Source organism: Equus przewalskii, chromosome 6 (assembly GCF_037783145.1).
Source record: "Equus przewalskii isolate Varuska chromosome 6, EquPr2, whole genome shotgun sequence".
NCBI classification, from domain to species: Eukaryota; Metazoa; Chordata; class Mammalia; order Perissodactyla; family Equidae; genus Equus; species Equus przewalskii.
The window spans coordinates 45,979,451-46,005,754 of record NC_091836.1 but is presented as its reverse complement, the minus strand read 5'-3'; the positions used below and the strand labels follow the sequence as shown (position 1 = coordinate 46,005,754).

At 55.7% G+C, this 26,304-nt stretch overlaps 1 protein-coding gene across 5 annotated transcripts in view; it reads right to left on the bottom strand.

Moving 5' to 3' along the window:
- The window catches only part of CACNA1A (calcium voltage-gated channel subunit alpha1 A), a 203,173-nt gene that overhangs the window by 18,402 nt on the left and 158,467 nt on the right, over positions 1-26,304 (bottom strand). For 4 of the 5 annotated variants that reach the window (XR_011541440.1, XM_070625311.1, XM_070625313.1 and 1 more), the window contains exons 32-38: positions 20,919-21,035; positions 20,545-20,610; positions 20,278-20,393; positions 17,558-17,708; positions 14,625-14,752; positions 13,311-13,407; positions 10,091-10,196 (exon numbers count right to left, since the gene is read on the bottom strand). Coding sequence is in view for 4 of the 5 variants with exons in the window: in XM_070625311.1 (XP_070481412.1) it covers positions 10,091-10,196; positions 13,311-13,407; positions 14,625-14,752; positions 17,558-17,708; positions 20,278-20,393; positions 20,545-20,610; positions 20,919-21,035 (781 nt within the window). In the remaining variant the exon portion in view is untranslated. Of the gene's footprint in view, positions 1-10,090; positions 10,197-12,414; positions 12,512-13,310; positions 13,408-14,624; positions 14,753-17,557; positions 17,709-20,277; positions 20,394-20,544; positions 20,611-20,918; positions 21,036-26,304 lie in introns of all 5 variants that reach the window. The other variant, XM_070625312.1, reaches the window with a different exon arrangement.

Here is a 26,304-nt window from a genome sequence, read left to right as displayed (position 1 = left end):
GGGGTTGCGTTTGTGCTGGCAGGTGGCCGCCTCTGCCCTCGTCACCTGGACGTGGGAGCAGAGGGCGGGGGCCATGAGGGTCACAGCCTGAGTCCCCTGGGGGAGGATTCAGGGGTCCAGACACAACATCTAGAAGAAAAAGAACCACAAAGACAGAGGGATTTCCCCAAGACAAGAATGAGATTCTTCTGGGAGGAGAGAACAGATGGGGGGTGGGAGAGGCAGACAGACACACAGAAGACAGAGGAGAGGGACCGACACAGACAAGCAGAGGGACCTGCCCACCCTCCCCCAGGTCTCCAGGTAAGAACGGCCGCACGACTTCCGGAGGATCTGCGAAGGCTGGGGGCGCCCCGGCCCCCACGCCACCCTACTCGCTGGAAAGAACCTGGGTGTGTATAGAAAGCAAATCGAGCTGTTGAAAACAAAGCACACTCTTGCTCTCCGCCTGCCCGAGACTCCCGTCTGCTAAAATGGCTGCACTGTTGTCACCGTTACCACCGTTGTCCCCCAGCCCTCAGCTGCCCGTCCACAGCCCCTGAGCCTGGCTCAGCTGTGCCCGCGGGGCTCTGGGGGGGCGGCCTGGCGCCCTCACCAAGGGCCGGACGGGGAGGCATCTCTGGCTCAGAGATGCCGAGCGTGTGACCCTCTGGGAGCTGGGTAGCATCTGGGAAATGAGTGAGAAGCACGATGGCCGAACGCAGGGACATCCTGGGAGTCCTTGAGCTCCTCAGGTGGGGAGTCCGGGAGGTGCCAGAAAGGCTGGACTTACTGGGCCCCACAGAAGGGGGTTCTGACAGCTCAGCGGTTCTGGGCTGTGCAGCCCTGCACATGGCAGAGAAAGGGCTGGTCCCTGAGCAGCTCCTGTGGGGGGGGGGGTCCCTCTAAGTCCCTAGAATGTTCTGCCTGATAGGAGTGTCCTTGCTTCCCTGGGGGTCTTGGGGCATGCCAGATCGTTTACTCCAGTGATGGGGTTCGAGGTGGGGGCCTTGGGCCAAGTGGCATCAGTGTGACCTCTGGAGGGGCTGGAGACGAACTCAGGTCAGCCGTGCCCACACGACCAACCCCCCAAGACACCCTGGGCACCAAGGCTCAGGAGGGCTTCCTACATGTTGTCACACGTCACTGCCGGAGAATTAAGCACTGTCCCGTGACCCCGCTGGGAGGGACCAGCCTGCCCCCTTTTCCTTTGCAGATTTTAATCTGGATGCTTCTGCTGTAATAAGCCATAACCACGAGCAAAACGCTCTTCTTGGTTCCGAGTCCTTCTAGTGAACTGCTGAGCCCAGGTTCTGGATTGTCTTGGGAGCCCTGAACACAGGTTCCACAGCAGCTGGGTCAGAAAGGAATTATGTGCCAAGAGTGTGCACACTGTTACACCCACTGTACAGAAGAGGGGACTGTGGCAGGCAGACTCCTAAGGCTGCTCCCTTCCCCAAGGTTCTGGCTGTTCAATTAAATACTAGTCTAGGGATGGCTGTGAAGGAATTTTGCAGATGTAATTAAAGTTCCAAGTCTGCTGGCCGTAAGATAGGGAGCTGATCGGGTGGGCCTGACCTAATCAGGGGAGTCCTTGAAAAGCAGAGTTTTCTACAGCTGGTGGCAGAATAAATCAGAGAGATGTGGAGTGCATAAAGGATTAGACATCCTCCTGGGGGCTGAGCACAACTCTGGCTAAAAACCAGCCATGAAATGGGGACCTCAGTCCTACAGCCGTGAGGAACTGAATTCTGTCAACGCCTGCATGAGCATGGAAGCGAGCTTCCCCCGAGAGCTCCCACGGGAGAGCCCAGCCTTGCCAATGCCCTGGTCTTGGCCCTGTGAGACCCCGAGTGGGAGCCCGGTTGAGTGTGCCTGGACTTCCGGCCCCCAGAACTGTGATCTGATAATCGGGTGTGTGTTTTGCTGTCAAGTCTGTGGCCGTTTGTCACGCGGCATAGCTGGCTGATGTGAGCTGGGGCTCGGAGCGTGGGAGGTTGCCTGCTGAAGTTTCCAGTGAGGACGGGAGAGGAGGGCAGGATGGGCCCGCGAAACCCGACTCTCACGTCTGATTACACAGACACGGTGGCACCCCTACGTGCTCAGCGCCCCAGGCTGGGGCCCGGAGCAGCCGCATGCAGCACACTGACGAGGAACAGCCCAGGCCGGGTGGGGCCACAGACGCACAGACCCGGGTCCTGCTGGTGACACGTGCTGCGCTGCCTGGACTGTCTGGGTCGCTCGCCTCGGACTAGTTCATGAGAAAGAAACTCGCACGGTGTGCCAGACAAGGGCTGGACCCCTCAACTCCCCCTGTCCCTCAGCTGCGTCCTCCTGCTCTCGTCACCTCCCCTGCACGTCTCCCGGCTCCAACAAGGTCTGTCCTCCATGGGCCCTCAGCCACCGGGCAGCGCCCGCTGGAGCTGCTGGCCTCCCCCCTCCCAGCTTCGCCTCCCTGGCGCTTCCAGCCCCAGCTCCTCCTCGCTTCCCCTTAGGACCCTGGGAGGAACGCGCATCCCTGAGGCGTCCTCCTTCCTCCTGACCTCCCTGTGGCTGCACCTTGGCGGAGCCTTGGCCTGCCTCCTCAGCCTCCGATCGCCAGCCTTCGGCTGGATGGTGCAGCCAGCCCCCCGCCAGCTCCTCTCCCACTGCGTTCTGTCTGGTGACCACACGCCTCTCTCCATGCCGCTGGCCCGTCCGCTGATGAGTCACGTCCACTCTGTCAGGTCTCTGAACCCCATTCCAGGCCGGGGGCCTGACCGCTCCACCGGAGCTGCCCCAGTCAAGGTGCCCAGTGGTGACCTGCCACGAAAGCCACCAGTCACTCTCGGTCTTCATCCTCCTTGGCCGCTGGGCAGACCCTGACATGCTGCCCCCCTCCTCCTGGACATTCCCTGGACCCCACGCTGCCCTGGTCTCTGCCAGCTCCCTGGCCGCCCCGCTAACGCTGGAGGGGCCTCGGCTCCATCTCCGGGGTCTCTCGGCTCATGATCGGCCCTTGTGCTCGTCCAGTCTCCTGGCTTAGAACCTGTCAGCCTCTGATGTCTCCCGACTTCACATCTCCAGCCCTGCCTGAAGACTCATCAGCTCACCTCCATCAGACTTCTCTGTGTCTCCCGTACCACGGCCGGCACCGACCTCCTGCCCTCTGACCTGTACCTGTCCCTCACGCCCCACATCTGCTCCATTGGCCATCCGGTTGGCTTGAGTCCCAGGAAACATCCAGAATCTGGATACTGCATGCCCTCTGAGTCTAAGCCGCCATCCTGTGTTCACCTGGACCATGTCAGCGGCCTCCACTCTGGCCTCTTCCTGGTCTGTTGTCCTCACTGTGACCAGAGGGAGGCTGCTTAAAAGCGAGTGCAGTCATATTCCTCCTCTGCTCTGGATGCTGTGCGGTATTCCCCTTGCTCAGAGGGCAAGTTAATGCAACACAGCACTCAGTGGCTTCCTACCACAGGGCCTTTGCACCTGCTGGTCCCTCTGCCTGAGGGGTAACTGCAGGCCCTCCAGGACCAATTCAACTGACCCCCATCTTATCAACAGCGTAATTAAGACTAGTTTTTCAGGAACCGAGACCCCTTTTCAAGTTCAGGCTGATGAGACCACCAGCCCATCAACTGAGCCTGTGTGAATGCCCGGTAAGTGACCTTTTGATACCAAGGGGCTGAAAACTCCATCCTCAGATCAGGCTAACGCCACCATCGTGTGAACGCACGTCCCATTAAGAGCCAGGAAGCTTGACGATGCTTGTGCAGACCATCAGTGACCTCAGTCCTCCTCACCTCCAGTCATCTATCCCCACACTTCAGGCTGCCCTGCCCTGGGTCAGGGCGGCACGGCCGAGAGCGCGCCTCTCCTGCCTCCTTGCAGACTGATTTTGCAGTAAAGCTGTGTTTCTTTTCCCAAAGGCCGAGGCCACAGTAACTGGCTCTTCACGCATATCGGGTGGCGAGCTCTTGCTCGGTAATGATTTTTGGCACCCATGAAGGGACAAGGTCCTGTGACCTGCTGCCTGGGGCCCTAAGCGGCTGCCTAGATGGCTTCACCTGGAAGCTCAGCTGGCTGGATCCCCACTTCCCGCCGCACAGCTCCGGGCCCCTTGGCGCTTTTTCTCTTTTGGGAGAAGAAAAAGCTTCCGGCTCAAGACATCTCTGGGTCTGGGTGAGTCAGTCTAAGGAAGCGCCCGTCCCTCACCTTGTCTCTCGGGTCTGGTTGCCTGGAGACGTCAGTATGGCTTGTATTCTGGGGCATCCCGGTGGGCTGGGTCCTGAACCTTGGGCCTGAACCACTGAGGCGACTGAGGCAGGAGAAACGGCTCACTCGTGAAGTTGCTTCCGGTTCTGGACAATTCCCGGTGAACCGGCCGGTCTTCTGGTCTGTGTTACCTACAACTGCATCGTGTGTCCACGTCTGTCTAAACTGAATCGGCTGTCGGAGGACTAAGGTTCCCAGTAGCCACAACAAATTCTCCTTAGAAATTACCTTGTTTGTTGTGGCCACCTTGGAATAAGCCCCCAAAATGGGGATGACTGTGAACAGCTGGGAGGAGAACCCGGGAAGATTTCTGATTGCAGTGGCCACTTTGGCTCCTTTTGAGCTTTCAACCCGAGAAACCAGGAACATCTTTAAAGAGTCAAGGGCTCCACCTTCTGGCACAATTGCTTGAATCTGAAGCTTCCGGAAGCTGCAAATATTTACAAGGAAGTGCAAGACCTTTCTAAGCTTCCTTTGTGTCCTGAGAGCTTGGCTTAATAGTCATCAGGATGGAGGCCCCAAAATAATGGTCAGACAAAAGCGCAGGTTGCACCCCATTCTTCGGTCAGAGATGGTCGGACAGAAATGCTGGCTGCTCTCCCGTTCACGGCTGGGGTCTTATCAAACTGTCGCCAGTCTCAGGGGAGTTACATTGGCCATTAGAAGGAATGTCCCGATTAGATAGGATCATTTAAGAAGTACACTGAAAAGCAAAGCCTTCAAAACACCAAAATAACCTTATTGAAAGTTTTGTTGCAAAAAGCTAAGAAAGAGTTAAGTTATAAAAGTGCCTGAAGGAGAAGCCTATTAGGTCACGGCTTTACAGACACCCTGTAATCCACCCCCAAGAGTTAATGAGACTCTGGCAGGGTTTCTGGGAAACCGCTACGTTAGAGATCAATGGAGCTGTTCAATACTGTCAACTACTTACTTTCACCCCGGCTGGAACCTGACAAGATTTTTGAAAGGATTTAGCAACTTACAACCAAAAATTCAACCAAACTGGAAGCTGATATTCAGAGCCTGATAGGATTTTTTTTAAGCCTTCTTCCCCAAGTTAAAATAAACTAAGCACCCAGAGGGAAAGAAGCAAGTTAGGGACAATGCAGTAAGACAGGAAGGTTGACCTATAGTGTCATTTAAGTTACAATCCAATTTCTGAGGCATTAAGAGCAACTGTCCTTAAAAACAATCTTTGCGAGACTGGAAATGGAGCTCTAGAGGCAGTTCAGATTTCCCTCATTTCCTTTATCTCAAAATGCTTGTTGGGGCTGGCCCAGGTGCATCGTGGTTAAGTTTGTGCACTTGGCTTCGGTGGCCCAGGCTTTGCCGGTTTGGATCCTGGATGTGGACCTACTCACCGCTCATCAAGCCGTGCTGTGGAGGATCCCACATAGAAAAACTAGAAGGACTTACAAGTAGGATACACAACTATGCACTGGGGCTTTGGGGAGAAAAGAAAAAAGAGGGAGATTGGCAACAGATGTTAGCTCAGGGCCAATCTTCCTCACACACACACACACAAAAGCTTGTAACCTCTCCAGGAACTGTTCTCTAGCCCATCACCAATTCCTAAGACTGAAGGAAAAAATGGCCATAAGAGTGCCCTCACCCAAAATCTAGCATCTTGAGTGTCTTCTCCATAAATATTAGTGGAGAAAGCTTAAAATAAAATTTGGGTTCAATTATTCTTTTGTAACTAGTGAGCTTTGTATTACTGTACCTGATTCAAGGCAGTAATTTTAAAACAACAGCTGTGGAGCCTCTGTGTATGTGTGTCTATAGTGATATACATATTTTTTACCTCTGGATGGTATAATTTTGAAAAGAGCTCTATTTAATTGGCTTAAAGTAAGTGCTTATTTAAATGCAATGGGAACCAATTCAAATGTCTTTGAAGTTACTGTGACATAAAACAATCTTTGGTAAATGAAAGCTCATTTAAATTTGTTTGCCTGAAATGGACATGTCTTCAGTATTATCAGTGGTGGCTATGATGCCAACATGCAACCTTTATTCTATGATTATTGGTCAAATAAGCTGATGTTATCTCTGTTACAAGACTGATTAACAACAGTAATAACTTTAAATGATAAGTAATCTTGTCTAACGTTTCATGAAGTTTTACAAGCAATCTTAGTAATTACTGGGAACAAGACAACTAAATGGATGTGAAAAGAAAAATTCTGGGTGAACTTTTTAACAATAATTATGTGTTATGGTGTATGTACTTAAAATAACTTCAAAACCATTTGGTAACTTAAAACCTTAGAGTTTTGTTAAATTAAATGATAAAACGTATTGAATATCTGTCATTTCCACATAAGATATAATATTAGATATTAATGAGCAAATATAGGTTTATCTACTTTTGGCTTCATATTAAAGAGAAATTAAAAGATGCTTGAGTCTATTCGTACACGTATCTTGTATTTTATTAAAAGATTGTACCACGAGGTAGCATGTTTCTAGAAATTGTAAAAACCATTTACAAATGTGCCAAGCCACTACTGTAAAATGCTAATGTAAAGACAGATTAGAATTGCTTATTTCTAAGTTTTCACTAAAAATTAAAGTCTGTAAGGGTTAACAATTCTAATTAATATATATGCTTAAAGCTACTAAAAACTAATAAGGAAAACATCATTGTATTCAGGGAAAGTAAAATGTACGTTTTCAGTAAAGAAGACTTAAGGAATGGAAATATTTTAATTTTATTAAGAAAGATAGGTGCAAGTGTTTTAAAACCTTTTGACACTTTTGACAAACTTCCCCAAAATTCAAACTTTGAGAATTTCCAAAAGGGCCCTGGGACTTCCCAAAGAATTTAGTCTCTCTTTCTATAAAGAAGGAGATATTAAACTAATTAGTATTACTTGGTACGCTAAATTACATGGGAAGCATCACCAAATAAATGATGATAAACGTTCTTAGGTTATAGTGCGTGGGTAAATGTTATTAACATAAAAGCTGTAAAATTATATAACATTCTTAAAATCCTGATCTGTCCTGGTTATCAGTCATAATTCTAATTATTTTAAAGTGTTGTATGTCATAGAAATAGACAAGTTTCTTTATCAATTGCCATTTTTTAGTCTTTTGTCATTTACAGATAGTTACTGTTTTACTCTGATGCTTTTGCAAATGTTTCATCTTCAGAGAAATTCATGGAAAGGATCTGGATTTCACGGAACAGAAACCTGTGTTCTAGATTTCCGTTGAACCTTCAGATTACAGTACTGAGCTGGGTATGAAATTATAGAACTCTAATGGAGGCTGATGGCCTCATAAAACTGCTAACAAAAGATCAAGATAAAGAATTGATTACATGACGCTGAATGAATTGATGCAGATAATTATAATTTTTATGACTTTTTGTTTGAAATTTGGCTGATTTTTTAACATCTTTTTCCAGATTTTTCTCTTTTTTCTTATTTTTTCCACCTTTTTCTATTTTCTCTTAAGCTAGCTATGACTTACAACAATTTGGTAAATTATACCTTTGTAAGTGGAATTGAAACATTTATCTTTTTCTCCCTTCCTTATCCCTCAGAATTTGGAAACGCTTGATGAGTAAGGATTCTTTTTTTCATGGCAATATAATTATTTGTATAAGTTCCATAAGAATCTACTCCCCTTATAGCAGGACACAATTGGAAACACTGGTGATATTAGCAAGGCTTTGACTGGAATGTCATATTTGAGAGACACATGCATAGACTCAGATATGACCATACAGCTTTGAGGAACAAAGACTGACTTTACGGAATAAAGCCACCTGGAAATACTGGCCGGATACCTTGTTTATAGGATGCCCGGCAACCTTACCAGGTGGGTAAAGAAGGTCACTTCCCTGGCAGGTGCAAGACCCTCAGGATATTTTGGGGACCTTGAGAAGAGAGAAATCCACCCAAATATGTAGGTATGACAAATCCTAGGCTTGGCTTTCCTGGCCTTGAGAGGCCTTTAAAGTTCAATCTGAGATTCCTTATTAAAAGTTCCAGCAAAGTAGATTTAAAAGAGCCCATATGATCAATGGCTATTCTTCCTGCACTTATGTAAATAACCGGCCAAGCTTATTGACGCTAGATTTATTTTGCCAACCAATTAGTCCTAGTTTGGCTATCTTTGGTAAAAATGAGGGTGATTTTAGAGAAAAAAATTGTATTTCAGTAGAAACTATAATACACATTTGTGGATATTAGATCCTAGTTCTGTCTTTGAGGCTTCTGTTTTCTCTCTGTAAACTGGACTGGATCCTGAATTCCTCTAGTCTCCTCAAATAGCTGTCTACAAATCTCCAAACTAATGTTTTGGAATTTTTCTCTCATCTTCACTTTGAATCACTGAGAACTGAAACTATCCTTTTTCCTGAAATCTTGCAAACTGAAGCTGGACAACTTGATATAAGCATAAGAGAGATTCATGTCTGTTGCTGTGTAAGATACCCAAAAGCCTGATGACATGAGAGACATTTCAATCTGCAAAAGGTGTTTCGACCCTGACATCTAGAAATCTTAATTGGCTGCCTTATGGGCTCAAGAACTAGTTTATAATTTGCTACAACCATCAACCTTGTTTTTCTTTTTATTTCTCTACAAATGCCCCCTTTTTAAAAAAGATTGGCACCTGAGCTAACACCTGTTGCCAATCTGTCTCTTTTTTCTTCTCCCCAAAGCCCCCCAGTACATTGCTATCTATTCTAGCTGTAGGTCCTTCTAGTTCTGTTGTGTGGGATGCTGCCTCAGCATGGCCTGATGAGTGGTGCTAGGTCTGTGTCCAGGATTCAAGCCAGTGAAACCCTGGGCTGCCAAAGCGGAGCACATGAACTTAACCACTTGACCCTGGGGGCAGCCCCTCTAGAAACACTTTTTATTAAATACCTGGTTACTTTCTTACACAATATAGGTCTAACTTTGGGAGCCCACCTGCATCGCCATCTTACTAAGAGCCTGAATCAATGAGATGGAACAACCTAGGCCCCTTATCAGTAAGAAGAAGCTGGAGTGGCAGGCACCCTATATACCTCAAGATTGAGGAACGAACAACAAAAAGGGGACAGTTTGACCAACCTCATCTTATCAACGGCGTGATTAAGAGTGGTCTTTCAAGAACTGAGAAATGACTCCTTGTCCCGTTCAGTCTGCTTGAGACCACCAACCCATCAACTGGGCCTGCGTGAATGCCTGACGTGACCCTTTTGACATCAAAAGTCTGAAAACTCCACCCTCAGATCATACTAACACCAGAACTGTGTTAACACGCATCCTATGAAGAACCATGGGGCTTGACTACATTGGTACAGACCATCAATGACCTCACACCTCCTTACCGCCAACCATCTGTCTCTACATTTCAGACCACCCTTCCCTTCATCCTATAAATTCCGCCCCAAGCCCTGGATTGGGGACACAGATCTGAGAGCATGCCTCTCCTGTCTTCTTGCAGATCGATCTTGCAATAAAGCTATTTTCTCTTCCCAAAGGCTGATGCCATAATAATTGGCTCTTTACATGCGTTGGGTGTCGAGCTCTTGCTTGGCAATGGGGACACTTTCTCCACAGGTATCCATGTGACTCACCACCTCACCTCTTTCACAGCCTCCTGGGGGAGGCCTCCCCTGGCAGAAGTGTAAGCTGCCATGCCCCCATGAGTGGAGCAGCATCCAGCATCTGGGAGGCATGGATGAGATGTTGGCTGAGCGAGTGACCAGGTGAGCAAATGAAGATGAGGGCAGGGCGGTGGCTCCCCCGGCTTCAGGCAAGGAGGAGGCTCCCTGGCTGCCCGCTGCTCTCCCCTCCGAGGCCGCAGCTCCACCCTGTCCTGCCTCTCTGCTCCTGTCCCCAGCCCTTACCCTTGGCGATCTTGATATCCAGGGCCGTGCGGATCAGAGCCATGAGGGTAGAATTGAAGTGGACAGTGTTGTCATCAGCGACAGGTAGATCCATCCGCAGGAGCCTCTGCAGAAAACCAGAGGCGAGGCCTGTCACTGCCAGGCACACCTCTGGGTCCCCCGTGAGCCAGACCCACCCACCCGGGAGCCCCAGGAAGAACTCTGACGGCAGCGGCTAAGGCGGCTTATCTGTCCCAGTGCGCCACTTACTTCCTGTGGTAGCCCGTGGGGAAGGCCCTGGGGGCCCTCCGGTGCCTCAAGGCCTTGCCCTCTCCCCCTGCCCACTGGACCCCAGAGCTGGCATTTCCAGGCTGGGCCCACATCCTCGCCCTGCCCCAGAGTTCTTCTGGACGGCTCCATTCTGTTCTGCCCCCAAAGAAGAGAGCAAGCCAATGGCAGGAGCACATGCAGCAGGCAGGCAGTGGGTCCAGGCCACAGCCGCTGGGGCTGCTGGCTCCTACCCCACCCCTGCTTGGCCCAGACTGGACCAGGTGGGCATGGACCACATCATGCCTCTGAGAAGTGGCAGGCAGGCGGCCCGCGTGGACATGCAGCGAGGCCACGACACACAGACAGCAGACAGGGCGCATGCAGACGGAATCTCGAGACTCATTCATAGCTCCATGGGAAGTGTATCTCAGGGACATGTCCAGGTCTCGGCTCTCTGTGCGATGGCGGGGGGGAGGGGGAGGGGGCATTCCCATGGCCCAGGGAAGAAAAGACTCTCTGCGTCCCAGGCAGGGGCTCTGTCCCCATGCTTGGTGGCATGGGAGATGATGCTGGGCTGGTGGGCACCAGCCCAGGCTGAGGCGGCACGCGGCTGGGGGTTGAGGGTGAGTTTGGTGTCGCCAGGGGATTCAGACACATGTCAGCAGGAAACACAGAGCTGGAGATGGGATGGGGATGGCAAACCCAGAACAGAACACAAGAGAGGGATTGAGGCAGGATGGGGAGGGAGGCCACAGACAGAGAAATACACAGACTGGGCTGCTGTGCACAGCCGGGCAGGTTGTGTGCACTGCACAAAGGACTTCTCATCTTAAAAATCATGGATTTGTGTATTTAAGTGACAACTGCCCAGTGGATAGCATAGAAGTGTCTCGTTCTTGCCACGTGGGCAGACTCAACCGTATTCCACAGACAGAGAGTTCTGCAGAAAGGGTGCTCTTTTCAAATTTGCACAAAGGCGCTTCATGGAGCCGTGGTGGCCCTGCACAGAGATAGGAAGGGAAGGGCACTCCCTCCCTCTCTCCTGCACACACACACCCAGCCAGGCAGAGACTCAGAGGAGGGACAAGAGGACAATTAGAGAGGGAAGGGACAGCGCAGGGAGATCTTCATCTTGGGGACAAGGCACGGTGGCTTCATCCCGGCCTTGCCTGGAAGGAGGGGTGCACAGAGGGAGGAAGAGGGATGGGGCGAGTGGAGGTGGCACACGAGGCAGCAGGGATGGCACTGACGGACAGGGAGGGCGGACTCTGGCAGACACAGGGTGGGCGAGGTGGACGGGAGAGTGGGACGAGGGGGCAATCTTTGTTTGGGGAGGGACGACTTTCAAGGTGCTTCCTGAACTTCTCGAGGATGAGCTGGAGGGAACAGAGCATCTGTCCTTGGGTGCCAAGGGAGATTCCGGGACGGGGGTCTGGAGGGTGGCCCGGCCCAGCCGCCTGGCGGTGCGGCCCTCGCTTCCTCAGCCAGCATGCACCAACCCCCGGTCGGCACGGTGCCTGCCCGCCCCAGGCCCCCCGCCAAGGCAGCGTGCACGGCCTGCATCAGGGTGCCACAGTCCAGGGGTCCAGCTGCGGCCCGCCTGCCCACTCGGAACAACGGAGAGCAGGTGGGAGCGCCTCGGGGTGGCAGTGGGAGACGGGTGGCGCAGGGGTGGGGCCAGGGAGGCAACTCTGGAGGGCCGGCGGGGGCTGGGGAGGAGAGGCTCCGGGACTCCTCGGGAGGTCTCGGGTCCCCCAAGGCCCTAGGTCAGAGATCAGCTTCAGGTGTGTGTGGGGGGCCTGACCTGGGGGCTCCCCCCCCCGGGTGTCGGCCATAAGGGAGTCTCAAAACACCAAGGCACAGTCATCAGAAAGGACGGACACAGTGTGCGGCTTAGAGTCAAGGACGGTCAAGATCCATTTACTCGAGGAGGAAAGGGGGAGGAAAAAAAAGAAAAAGAAAAAAAAAAAGAAGAAAGAAGAGAAACGCTGGAAAAAGAGACTCGGCTGGTTGCTCCTGGTCAGCACTGAAAAGTCCCCAGCGCCCGGACGCCGTGGTCGCCACGGGTAGACTACCTTGTAAGCCACTCTGGCCGGACACTTCTTCCCCAGACCCAGGGGCGGAGACATGTGTCTCAGCATCTGATACATGTCCGGGTAAGGCATGCGGCCCCTGGCAGCACCGAAGACAAGAACGGGTGGGACGGAGGAGCGGAGGGAAGGCGAGGGGGCGGAGAGAACAAAAAACAAAACCAAAAAGAAAAAAAAAAATCACACGAGCCGAAAAAAGAGAGAGAGAAAGATGCAGAGGATGATAAAATAGGTATTTCAAATAAATGGAAAAGAGGAGGAAAAAAAAAGTGGAAGAAAAGGTAATTAAAAAAAAGATTATTTCACTGCTCACGAGCAGGGAGAGAGAGAGAGAAAAGAGAAAAGTCAGATTCGGTTGTGACTGAGCTCCGGTTCCGGTGCCACGTGGAGGGAAGCGGGGGTCCTCACTTTGGAGGGCCTGGAGCAATGCTGGGGTCCAGCGTTATGTTAAAAATTGGGGAAAGGCCTCTGGGTTGGCTGAGGCTGGTCTCTGAGGGGGCCTAGACGGGGAGGAGGGCTGGGGGCTTCTGGAGGCAAAGGGCGGAGGGGGAGAGAGTTGAGGTGATGGTGGCGGGGGGCAGCGTGCAGCTACGACGCCCCCCCGGGATGCGTCTGATTTGGGGTGCCATGGAGACCCCGGGATGGGCAGCTTCAGCTAGGAGCAAGCAGAATGGCTGGAGGGAACGAGAGAATGTCCCATGCTTCCTCGAGTCTACTTGGCTGCATTCTGTCGGCTGAGAGAGTTTTCCAGTTTAATGCAGGAGAGAAATGGCTCTGTGTTTAGAGATATATATATATATATATATATATGAAATATATATATTGAGGAGCCCAAGCCACACCCATTCCACGGATGCTAGCAGGTTCAGTGGAAGTCAAACCTTGCAAGCAACCCTATGAGGGCATTTCTTGCCTAAGCCGAGAGGGGGCGATATTACACGCAATAAACTGTACATGTCCTTATAATGAATCCGACCGCTGAAAGGAGAAGACAGGGCGTTAGTGGGGGCACGGGGCAAGCTGCGCTCCCGCCACGCGGCCGGGTCGTGACGCCAGGGGATGGGGACCCCTGGCTTGGGGAGTGGGGGCACATGGGATGAGCGGAGGTCCCTGAGACGTCCCCAGATGCTCACAGACCCCGGGTCTGCCGGGAGCGAGGGGGGAGCAGCTCTGGGCTGGGGATGCCTCCCCCTGGGCTCTCTCTGCATCTCCCTTCTCCACAACCTACATGGGCTACCCTGGGGGGGGGGGGGTCGTGGAATAAGGAACAGAGGGACAGCATCCAACTGCTATGACCTAAAATCAAAAGAGGAAAAGTTAGGAACCAGCTGGAAGCCAAGCCCAGACGCGCGGCTCGCCTCGGCTGGGTCTCCTGGAGGATAGTGGGGGCCACAGGAATGGCAGGGTGGACCCACCCCCCCTCCCTGGGAGGCCCTCCGCCAGCTCTCGGGCGCTCAAGGCCCCATTCGTGCTGCCTCAGCCCCAGCCCAGCCTGAACTAGGATCCCCAGTTAGTGGCTGGCGGGCTTGGAATCAGGCTGGCGCCTCTGGGTGTCCTGCAGGGGCCTGGGGCTGAGCGGGCCCTCGACACACATGCCCAGTGGAGACGGCACTAAGGCCGTCCCCTGTCAGCCGGGGGGGCACTCTGGCGCCCACGGAGATGGGAGAGCTCGCTCCCTTCTTGACCATGAGGATGCAGGGGCCACTGAGGCTCTGTGTCCTCTCCTCTGGCCTCGTGTGACACCTGCTCCAGGGTCCTGGGATCCCAGAATGAGCTGGGTTCTTCCACTCTGACCTTGCGGCCACCGATCCCGTCTGCCAAGGGAGCCAGGCCAGCCCCTCTCCCCACACTCCTGGGAGCACTCAGGCTGGGAAGCCTTGGTTCCCCCCTGGGCCCTGCCCAGCTTGTCCTCAGCATCTGGAGCCCCCCATGAGGGGTAGGAGAGCCTCACAGGAGGCGAACCCTCACGGTCAACTCCTTCCCTTGGTTCCCAGAAAGCCTGGGATTGGGGCGCAGCTGGCGACCGAGCATTTAACCCGGGGCGGACAGACGGAGGTGCTATTCTCATCTCTCCCCTCCAGGCTGACCCCCCGGCGAGCCCCGCCAGCTCCCAGGGCTTCGGTGCCTGACCCAGCCTGTGCCCCGGCGCTAGGGAGAGGCGGGCGACGGGGCTGGGGTTCGGGGTGGTGCCTTACCACGCTGCGGGGTCGTACTCCGCCCAGACACGCACGTACTCATCCAGGTGGTGGGGACCCAGGATGGAGGAGTCTCGAGTGAGGTACTCAAAGTTGTCCATGATGACAGCAACAAAGAGGTTCAGCATCTGCGGGGACCCCGGGGGCCGGGAGGGAGCGGGGAGAGCGACACACACCCCAACGCATGCACACGGAGGCCCAGACGGGGAGGGGGAGGGGGCGAAAGGGGAAAGGGGATAGACACAGAGAGAGAAATGAGGGGACAGGGAGGAAAGACACGCTCATGCAAGGAGTGCAGAGACAGATGGAGAAACGGAGATGGGGGAGAGACAGAGACAAGATGGAGACAGAGAGAGATGCAGAGACCAAGAGCCAGAGAGATGGACAGAGACAGAGAGAGGAGAGGCTGTGTGAAATGGGGGCCAACACCGGGGGGACCACCGTGACCCAAATCCTCCCACACCTGGTCCATGACGAGGGCAAGTGAGTGCTCCCTGTGGGCAGGACCACTGTCAGTTCGCGGCCCAGCACAAAGCAAGCACCCCGCAAATGTTTCCCGGGTGGACGGAGGGAGGGACGGGGGACTTTTCCTGCCCTCGGCTGCCTGTGGCAGCCCCTTGCCCCATGTTCTCACGGCCCTTGGCCGCGGGGATCTTGCGCGGTCCCACCCCCAGGCCTGCGCCAATGCTGCTCCTCCAGGGAACACCTGATTTTCCCCCCTTTGGGTAACAGATCCTGGAGAACCTCTTCCTCTGCACACAAGACGTTGTAGCGAGGTGTGGCCCCCACTCTGCGGCTCCCGCGGTCATTTACCCCAGGCACGTGACCCAAGGAGGCCAACTGAGCCCGCTGGATTTCCTGCTGGTGCCCAGGAGCGGAGCCGTCCTGCCTCTGCGAGGAGGGGGGTCTGAGAACGGGGCGTGCGGAGGAGAGCAAGGACGCCGGGGTCCTCCCGCCTGGCCCCAGCCTCGCCTGTGCCTTTCGGCTGCATGCGCCGCCTGGGTCAGTCTCAGTGGACTTTCCGTTACTCGCAACCCATTCGACTGCGACGTGGTCCAGTCTCTGCTCGCAGCCCCGTGGGCCACTGTGTGAAACAGCCCTTCCTTCCGTCTGCGTGTCCCCACCTTGGGATCTGCCAGGCCACATGGCCGTGACCTGCCCACTTGTCTGCCCATTGCCCCTGCGAACCGAGAGAACCGTGTTCTCTTCTCACGCCGCCAGTGCCTAGCATAAACCCGGCACACAGCAGGCATTAAGAATGTTCAGATGTAAGCATGGCAGGTGCCTAATAAGTAACCTGTCATCCTAGGTGTCTATTTTTAACTCATCTTCGTGACATTGACTGAGCACCTGCTGGGCACTGTCTTAGGTGTTGGGGACACAGCGGTGAAGGAGGCAGACAGCCCTGCCCTCGGGGCTGACGGGCGAGGGGTGCAGGCATCTTCCAGGGTGCCTGCTCTTCCCACGTGGCTGCATTATAAGATCCCGTCCCCACGTGCACCCAGGGTGCCATTTAGACAGGGTGGCCATTTGTCCAGGGTCTGGGCTGGCCCATGCATCTCCCTTCTGGGAGCTTAGAAGTGGGCAGTGGGTCCTCTGGGCCAGTGGCTGCGGACGCTGGACTGGGGGTCTGTGGGCCGAGGGGTGTGGCCCCTGCTCTGAAGGCAGTGGGGCTGCTGGGCTTGCACCGATGGACACTGGGGTCTGCACACCACATCTCCCACAGTCCCTCAGCTGGCTTCTCACATCCCGTCAGGGGAGCCGGGCCAGGAGGCCCGACTGGAGAGGACAGGAGAAGGGACACCCTCCGCTTCTGGGGTGGGTCTGCGTGGTGGGCTGACTTGTGTCTTCCCAAAAGACACGTTCAAATCCTAACCCCAGGGACCTGTGAATGTGGCCTTATTTGGAAAAGGGTCTTTGTGGATGCATCAAGTTAAGATGAGGTCCTGATGGATTAGGGTGAGCCCTAAATCAATACGCCTGCTGTCTTCATGAGAGGGAAATTGACACAGACACACAGGGAGAAGACCACGTGACGACGGAGGCAGATGTTGGAGTGACGGGACCACAAGCCAAGGAATGCCTGGGGCCGCCAGCAGCTGGGAGAGGCAGGAAGGACCCTCCCCTCGAGGCTCTGGAGGGAGCATGGTCCTGCGACCCGGGGACCAGCTTCTAGCCTCCAGAATGGTGGGAGGATGAGTTTCTCTTGCTTTAAGCCACTAAGCGTGTGGCACTTTGTTACAGCAGCCACGGGAAACTGGTACTGTCTGCAAGTGTCTGGGGCAGCCGCCCCTTGGGAGGGCCAGGGGCAGCCGGCTGGGTCAGTAACGCCCTCTCTTCCTTTGACTCCCCCAGCCCAGCCCTTCCTGTGGCCGGCAATCCCCGGGTCCTCAGTGGTGTCTGTCTATTCTTTCAACGCTGCATGGCTGATCCTGGCATCAAGCGCCCTCTGTGGGAAGCACCTGGATAGTTGCTGCCCTGCCTGCACCACGGCCCAGGGAGAGCGAGGCCATAAGGAGCAGCCTCTGTAACCAGATGGGCTGTGGGGCCAGCTCTCAGTCCGGAGGGTCCTTCTCTTGGTATAACCCAGCGGGTCTCAAAGGTGGAGATCCCGTCTCTCCCCCAGGGGACACTGGCAGTGTCTGGTGACATGTTTGGTCAGCACACCTGGGGATGGGGGCGCTAGTGGCAACTGGGGGCTGGAGGCCAGGGCTTCTGCTCAACACCATACAGCGCGCTGGCCGCCCCACAGAGAACTGTCCAGCTCCAAACGTGAGCAGTGCCGAGGGGAGGAACCCCAGCTGAGCTAACTCCCAGCCGGCTCAGAGAAGCCCGCAGGGAGCAGCAGGCAACACAGCCACATTCTCAGAAACCCAGGCTCCTGAGAGAGAGCTGGGTCTAGGGAGCACCCCACCCCACATCCACGGACTCACCAGAAACGAGCAGAGGAAGATGAAGGAAACGAAGTAAAAATAGGCAAATTCATTGCCACACTCAGGAGTCAGGATGCCAGAGTTCTTATCACACGGCTTCCCACTGAGGCAGGAAAGCATGATGTTGTGCCAAGCCTCCCCGGTGGCACTCCTGAGGACAGAGGGGGCATCAGGGACCTGGGCACCCAGCTCTGGGCACCAACGCCCCCCGTAGAGGTAGAGTGCTTGGGCTCTGCAGCTGGCCTGGCATGGGTTCGAGTCCCAGGTAAGCCACTTCTTTTCTCTGGAAGCTCAGAGAGGCGATTCTCATCCTTGGCTGTGCATGAAGCCTGGAAGGGGCTTTTACAAAATGCTGATGCCAACACTCCACTCCCACAGACCTGGATTCAACTGGTCTGTGGTGGGGCCTCGGGATGTAGGTATGTTCTAAAAGCTCCCCTCCCACCAGGTGATTGTTATCTCTTACTATTTTCTCTGTGGTTTACTCTGCTCCACACACACTGGGCTCCTCACTGTCCTCAAACATGCCAGCCACACACCTTCCTCAGGGCCTTTGCACTTGCTGCACCTACTGCTGGACTGCCCTTCCTGAGATATCCACATGGCTCCCTCCCTCACCTATTTCTCTCGAATGTCACCCCCCTCCAGGGATGTGTGACCTACCAGCCCTCCATTCTTTTAGTTGTTGTTGCTAAATTTAAAAAAATTATCATTCCAAAATTTACATAACATAAAGTGTGTAATTTTAACCATTTTAAAGTGTATAATTCAGCGGCATTAAGTACATTCACACTGCTGTGCGCCCATCACCACTATCCACCTCTGGAACCTTTTCATCTATCCCAAACTGACAACTTGTACCCATTAAACAATACTTCCCCATTCTCTACTCACCCAGCCCCTGGCAATCTCTATTCCACTTTTTCTATTAAAAGATTTTATTTTTCTTTTCCTCCCCAAAGCCCCCTGGTACATAGTTGTATATTTTAGTTGTAGGTCCTTCCAGTTGTGGCATGTGGGACGCTACCTCAGCATGGCCTGATGAGCGGGGCCATGTCCACACCCAGGATCCAAACCAGCGAAACCCTGGGCTGCCGCAGCGAAGTGTGTGAACCCAACCACTTGGCCACAGGGCTGGCCCCTCCACTTTTTTCCTCAATAAATTTACCCACTCCAGGTACCTCACGTAAGTGGAATCATATTTGTCCTTTTGTGCCTCCATTTCCTTCTTAACCTGGAGCTTCATTGCCTTCTAGTATTCTCTATAAGTAGCTTACTGACTGTCTCTCTCCCCCACGGGAATATGAGCTTTGTGGGAATTAATAGAAGGACCCTTAACTAAACTGGAGTGGGGAAGGCCTGGAGGGGAGCCCTCAGCCCCACTGCACCTCCTCAACCACACCCGCCAGGAAGAGTGGGTGCTTGCGTCTTGCCCACCAAGTAGAGCTACTTCACTGCCAAGGAAGATTTCTCTCTGCACCGGCAAGAGCCCAGCCAGTGAGAAAGGCTGCAGTCCGGCCAATGAGAAACGCAGCAGCCCAGCCAATGAGAAAGGCTGCAGCTCAGCCAATGACAAACGTGGCAGGCTGGCCAATGAGAAATGCTGCAGCTCAGCCAATGAGAAACACCGCAGCCCGGCCAATGAGAAAGGCCAAAGTCCCGCCAATGAGAAACGCGGCAGCCCAGCCAATGAGAAACGCTGCAGCTCAGCCAATGAGAAGCGCTGCAGCCCAGCCAATGAGAAACGTGGCAGGCTGGCCAATGAGGGGCCCTTGCTGCCCTGACCTGTTACTCTCCCCCAGTGGACTTTCCTTTAGAATAGCCCCTTCCAATCCCCGTTTTCTGTATAAAGGCAGCTCCTGACCTTTGTTTTCTGCATTTGCCTACTGTTCTGCATTGCCTGCACAACCCAAATTGCAATTGTTTGGGCTATTCCTGAAAAAACTCACTTTGAGAGTAAAAGAACTGACAAATGTGCTTTTGAAGTTGACAGCTTCCAGAAAGCAGACAATGTGTCTTTCTACTTTGTCCCTGGTACCTAAAGCAGAGCCTGGCACACAGTAGGTGCTCAGTAAACATCCAGGGCATGAGTGAAGGCACTGCAACCTGCAGCCAGGATTAAGAATCAAGTCCCAGAGTCCACAGTCTACAGTTTCTTCATCTGTCTGGGGGACTGCCAAGAAGCCCCACCTCACAGGAGAGTCAGGAGGGTTCAGTGAGATAACGCCTGCAAATGCTTTCCAGGCTTGCGTCCCAGGCCTCAGCTCCTGCCCTGCCCCACCCCTTACCTGAACAGAGCCATGGGAAAAGGAGAAAAGGACACGCCCCCATGGAAAGGAAAAGGAAGGAACAGGACAGGCCCCCACGGGAAGAAGCAGAAAGGACACGCCCCCATGGGAAGAGGAGGACACGCCCCCAAGGGAAGAAGAGGACACGCCCCCACGAGAAGGAGAGGACACGCTCCCACGGGAAGAGGAGGACACGCCCCCACGGGAAGAGGAGGACACGCCCCCGCAGGAAGGAGAGGACATGCCCCCACGGGAAGAGGAGGACACGCCCCCATGGGAACAATGAGAGGACACACCCCCACAGGAAGGGGAGGACACGCCCCCATGGGAACAATGAGAGGACACGCCCCCAAAGGAGGAGAGCACACGCCCCCACGGGAAGAGGAGGACACGCCCTGCCAGACCAGAAGGACGGAGCTGCGACCCGCTCACCGGAAGAGCAGCATGAGCGCCTGGAAGAAGGTCCGGAAGTTGTTGTGCTCGGTGATTTGGAAGTCATCCTCATCACTGTCCTCGTCCTCCACGTCGATGCCGATGTTGCCGAACACCTGGGGAGGTGGAGGCGGATGACCGTGCGTGGCGGCCCCGGCGACCCACTCAGCCCCCACGGCGTGGCTGCCCCTCTGGGCTGCGCTGACCACCCGCCTGAGGGCGCGGCCGTCCTGGAGGCTCCAGGAGTGCGCGGGAGGTGGCACGCACCTGCATCCCGATGATGGCGTAGATGAAGAAGAGCATAGCGATCAGCAGACAGACGTATGGCAGCGCCTGGCGGACGGAAGGCAGTGAAGGAGCAGGGGAGGGGGGCCCACGTGGCCGCCCCCCTGCGCCGGGCTGCCCCTCGGCCGGCACACCCTGGCGGCTCTGGGATGAGGCCACAGCTGCAAGGAGTGGGGCGTTCCCCTCGGGGCTCTCAGACGCGCAGGGATGGGAAGTTAGACAAGAGCCCTGCAGGCGGCAGCCCCAGCAGGTGCATCACAGAGGCATTTCCACCTGACAGCTAGACCCAGCTGGAGCAGGTGGGGCGGGTCTGCTCTTCTCCTGAGCCCTGGGCTGTCGGCAGGCGCGGGGCTCACCTTGAAGGACTGCACAAAGGTCCAGAGAAGGATGCGGATGGTGTAGCCCTGCCGGAGGAGTTTGATGAGCCGGGCAGCACGGAACAGGCGGAGGAAGCTCAGGTTGATGAAGTTGTTCTGGGGAGACGGAGACAGAGGGGTGACCATCCACCCCCACCCCCCAGGGGCTCAGAGCCGTCACCACTCACAGAGGCCCCTACATGAAGCCAACCAACAGGAAAAAGCAAGCCAGACCCCAAATAAGGAGGGGAGGAGAGAAGCACTATTAATGCAATGGTGCCGAGGACAAAACTGGAAAAAGGAACGAAATCGGGGAGGTGGGGGAGGGAGGAAAAGGCATCAACTCAAAAGCAGAAGCCCTCCCCGCCAGCCCCACCGGCAACGGGGAAAAGAAAAGAAAAAGGAAAAGAAAGGGACGGTTCGGGGTGGGGGTGGGGGTGGGGCCGAGAAGAAATAACAAAAAACGAGGAAAAGAAAATACATCCGAATCATCCAATCAGAAAAAAATCGAGATGGTTTTTGTTTCTCCCAACAACCAAATGCACTGAGACGATAAGACACAAGCGGGTCAAGTTGCCGGTCCATCACACGTGTACGATGCACAAACACCAGGGCGGGGTGGGGGAGCCAGCACGCTCAGGCCTGGTGGACACGTGCGGGTCCGAGGGCATGTTACGCTCCGGGCCAGAAATGCATCTGCCATGGGACTCACCGGGCGCCCTGCCCTGCCCTGCCGAGCTGCCCACCCGCTCCTGCCCGCCCTGACCTCGCCCCACGGCCAAGAGGAGCAGCAGCTCGAGCCAATTGGAGCAGCGAAGAACATGGTTTCTTACCCCCTTGGCGAGCGGGCATGGGGAGGACGGGAGGGAGCTGGGGCTGTCCTGCCGCAGGGCGAGTCCTCGCTGCCCGCTGAGTCGGAGAAGATGCATTTGGGGCCCTTTTCCCCCCTCTCAGGGATGGCTTCTCAGCTTCTGGGGCTGGGTGTAGTAGTAGCTCGGGACCGGCCTGCGGGAAGCAGGAAGTACGCAGTGCCCGTGGGTGCGCGAGCTCAGCCTCGGCCGAGCCCCGAGGGGCTGGTGCTGGGGGCGGGGAGCTGGGGCCGTCCCTGCCCCCAGGACCTCCCTGGGTGGCCCCTGCCTCTGCTCGAAGACCCCTTGTCTAGTGACTGCCTCTGTCTCCTCCCAGCCAAGCCAGGGAGCCCGGGGGGTGTGGGTGGCTGGCCAGGGACGGTGGTGCTGCTGCCCACCCTGGGCCTTCCCGGGGCTGCCAGCTGGGCCTCCAGGGGTGCTGCTGGGCACAGGCAGCCAGAAGTCACGAATGGACCATGTCTGCCTCACGAAGCTATTGGGCCTGAGTAGTTTTTTTTTTCTTTTTTTTAAATTAAAAGTAGTTGCCAGTGTTTAAAAATCAGAGTTTGCCCCAAGATCTGGCTTTCTGGCAGCGCCGGCCCTGCTTCTGGCCTGGCAGCAGTTGGCCGGGGCCCGGCTGTGGCCACCCCCCCTTGAAGCAGGCCATGTCCTCCAGTTTACCGAGGCCCCCATATTCTAGAAATAGCCCCTCTCTCCTGGCCCATGGCATCCGCCTGGTCCCCAGAGGCATCTGAGTTTGAGACCCCTGCCTTGGGCGGACAAGGAAACCTCCACTGGTCAGTCACCTGGCAGACTGGAGGCAGAGGGGCCTAACTGGACGCTGTTCCCCGGGGTCTGGGGAGCCCTAGACGTGGGCCATGGGGCAAGACTTAAATGGCCCAGCCCTTCCCCACCACATGGCACAGGGGTGACCATACGGGTTGCCCAGCGGTCACAGCACCCCTTCTGGCCTCAGAAGTTGAGACAATGGATTATATGGGCATCTTATTGGGTGTTCCCAAGGGCGGCCTGGGAGCTGAGAGGCAGGGATGGGGTGTCAAGGAATTTCTGGGGCTGGCAAGAGGCCTCCAGTTTGCTGGCAAAGCCCAGGATGTCCTCTGGGACACATCAGTGGGCCCTTAGACCTCCAGGATGGGAGAGGGAGCGGTGGGCCTACCCTGACCATGTTGGGCCCAACCACTGTGACAATGTCGCTAGTGCCTCGAATAAGTTCCCAAACCCAGCTCGGCTAAGGGAGAGTCACCCTCCACGCCCCACTGACCTGACTCCCAGCCCTGCCTGGCCACCTGACTCCACCTGGGGACGAGGCCAATGGCCCAGGTGTCCCCAGCCCCCTCCCGTCCATCCCCAGAGTACAAGCCATCCCTTCACGGGGCAGGTCATAACATGTGGACTCGGCCTGGCATGCAGAGGGGGTGGCCGGGGGGCAGCTTCCAGCTGGGGTGCAGCGGGGGAGCCTGCCACATGCAGGGGAAGCGAGGGGCTCTGGCGAGACGTGCGTGCAGACAGCATGCTGCCTTTCTTGGAGCCAAGGGAGGAGGGAGACACACGGGGGAGGCGGGGGGGGGATGAAGGTCAGGGTGACGGGGCTGCGGGGAGCCAGTCTGCCCGCATCCAGCTCCACCTCCTCCTGGGTCTGCCCTCCGCGTGCTCTGGGAGCCTCGTGACTTCCCCTTCCTAGCATCCGTCTTTGCAGCCGCAGCCTGGAAGCTGTCTCTTCCTCCAGCCTTGCCCTCTGCTTCCCAGGCCCAGGGTGCCAGGCCCAGACGCAGCCCTGGGAGGCTGGCCACGCGCAGAAGGGCAGAGCAGCCACGTGCTCGAGGGCTCCAGAGAAACCCTGCCACTTGCAGACCCCGCATCCAGCCCAGGCCTGGCCTCTGGGCTCCAGACCCCACGACCACCACCTACCAACTTCCTCCCGGGTCTTCTCAAAGGCACTGCCAGCCCACCGTGCCCACGCCTATGCTCTTACCCCCACCGGGCCCTCTCCTGGCATTCCTTTACCACTAGCTCCAGGTTCAAACCAGACTCAAGTGCCTGCAGGCATCCCTCTGAGGCAGCCCAGCCCCGAGCCACGCCCAGATCCTGGACAGGCCCCTGCTCTCTGTCTCCTCTGCTGCCATCGCCTGCTGGATTCCTCATGTCCACCTCCAGTCCAGCCCCCTGTGTAGCCACTCCCTGTTCTGCATCCCCAGTGATCTCGTCTAATCGCTTCTGATTGCTCCTCCCCTGCTCCAGATCCTCCCAGGCTTCCAGCAAGGCTCCAGGGGCCTGTCCCCTTCTGCCCCCTCACTTTCTCTGGGTCAGTCTGCCTTGCTCTCTTTGCTCCAGCCACACCCCTCACTTTCACACCCCAGCCTCTCCTCCCTCCTGTCACAGGGCCTTTGCACATGCCATCCTGGGCCTCAAATGCCCTTTTCTCCCCTCTCTGCCTTGTTAACGCTGCTGAGCCTTCAGCTCCCAGTACAGTTGCAAATTCAAGTGAGTCTGATGGGTTACTTGGCTAATGCCTGCCTCTGCTGCCCGAGTGTAGGCAAGGGGGAGGCAGTGATGGTGTTTGCTTCTGCCCGCCCCTCCATCTGTGGCACTGAAGGGGAATCACTCAATGTCTGGATGACTGCATGTGTACCACCAGCAGGGGAGGATCCGGTGCAGACGCCACTGGGGGTCCTTCAAAGGGGCTCGGGTGTGGGTGGGGGAGGGGCAGAGGCTGGTGGGGCTTTACAGAGCGTGAGTGTGCAAGTGTGCAGGGAGCCGAACAAGTGAGGAGAGGGAGGGATGGAGAACGCGTGTGCTGTGGGGGGCAGGGTATGGCGTGTGGCGTGGATGGACGTGGGGGGGTAGTGTGTGTGCGCGTAGGGGGAGGAAAGAGAGAAAGAGAGAATCAGAGATGAGCAAGAAAGGAGAGGGCATGTGTGTGCAGCAACCGTGTGTGAGGGGGTACACGTGCGTGTGCACATCTGGGCTCCAGGGGGGGTGCCCTGGCCCCTGGCCCGCCTGGGAGCAGCCAGACCCCAGCCTGAGGGTCTCTGCCCACACGCTGCCGGGCACTCAGACCTCCTCCAGCGGGCTCGAGTGGCCCGGCTCAAAGAGCCTGCAGGCTGGGGATGGGGTGAGGGGCCCGGGCTCCACGGAGGAGGGACCCCCCCAGAGTGACGAGAGGGTGGCTGAGGGCTCTGAGTGTGGGGTGTGTGGGTGACGGGGCAGAGACCCGGCCGCGGCCGTGTGTCCTGCTGGGATGCTGCACGGGACAAACCCATCCCTTTCTCTGCAAAAGACGCAAACCGACCCAAACAGAAGACCCCGCTTCAGAACCCAGTAAAGACCATCAGAGAGACTGGAGGAGCGGGGAGGGGGAGCCGGGGGTGGAGAGACGACAGACGGGCGGGGAGCGGGGCGGGGGGCGCAGGGCTCAGGCAACCCCGGTCAGAAGCCCAGGGCTCGAGGTGCATGCTGGTCGAGAAGATGCGTCCACAGTTAATGTAAGGCATTGAGACTTCAGAAAGAAGTAAGACCAACCGGATTCTAGATGTGGATGTTGAAGATGGAGGGGGGCGGGCGGGCGGGGGCGTGGGAAGGCGTGGTCAGCGGTTTTTAGGTTGATTTGTAATCAGTGCCAAAACACCAATGGGTTTCGGTTCCCGGGCGGGGAGTGGGGTGGTGGCGTGGGTTGGGAGATGGTCATTGGTGTATGAGCACACAGACCGCGTCATGGATGAACAAATGACGTCATAGTGCATTTTGATTGGATGAGGTTTCAGACGGCGTTGCGCCAATGTACAGTGTAAAGAGCAGGCATGGAAAGAGACAAGACGAGAGACACAGTCATTATCCGTCGCACGCCCGTGCGGGCAAACCCACGCCGCCCGGCCACGCGGGGTGGCAGCTGAGGCCCGCGGGCCCCACGCCCTCTCCCCCTACCCTGGGACTCGCCCTCCTCAGGGTCTGGCTCCCCCGACCTCCACGCCCCGCCCCAGCCTGGCTGAGCTCCGGCCTCGGACCTCACGGGCTTACCTGGGAGGCAGAGGGGCAGCTGTGGGGCCGGCCGCCCCCGACTCCACATTGGGAGTTTATCATCCTAAAAGGGTCCAAACACCCACCCTCTCTCTTTCCCTCCAAAGGATTATAATCCAGGGCCAGGGGCTGGCTAGCGAACTGCAACCCCAAGGACATTGATGGTAATAATATCAATAGAAGTAATAATAACCACCATCTGTGAACTATCTGATTCCTGGCAGGTTCTGTGCCAAGCACTTGACGTTGATCGCTCTGACTTGTGAAAAGCTGCCATCTCCCCCCGAGAACGGGGACAGACATTCTTGTCTGTTTTGCTTTGTCCACTGTCTCCAGTACCAACAACAACGGCTGGCACACAGCAGGCGCTCAATGCGTGCTTATTGAATGCACAAATGAATGCGAGGCTTGCAAGGATCTGATGCGGCTGGTTATGAAGGTTATCCCCACACACAGGACGAGAAAAGGCAGCGCAGCTGGTAGGGAGAGCTGTTTGACTACTG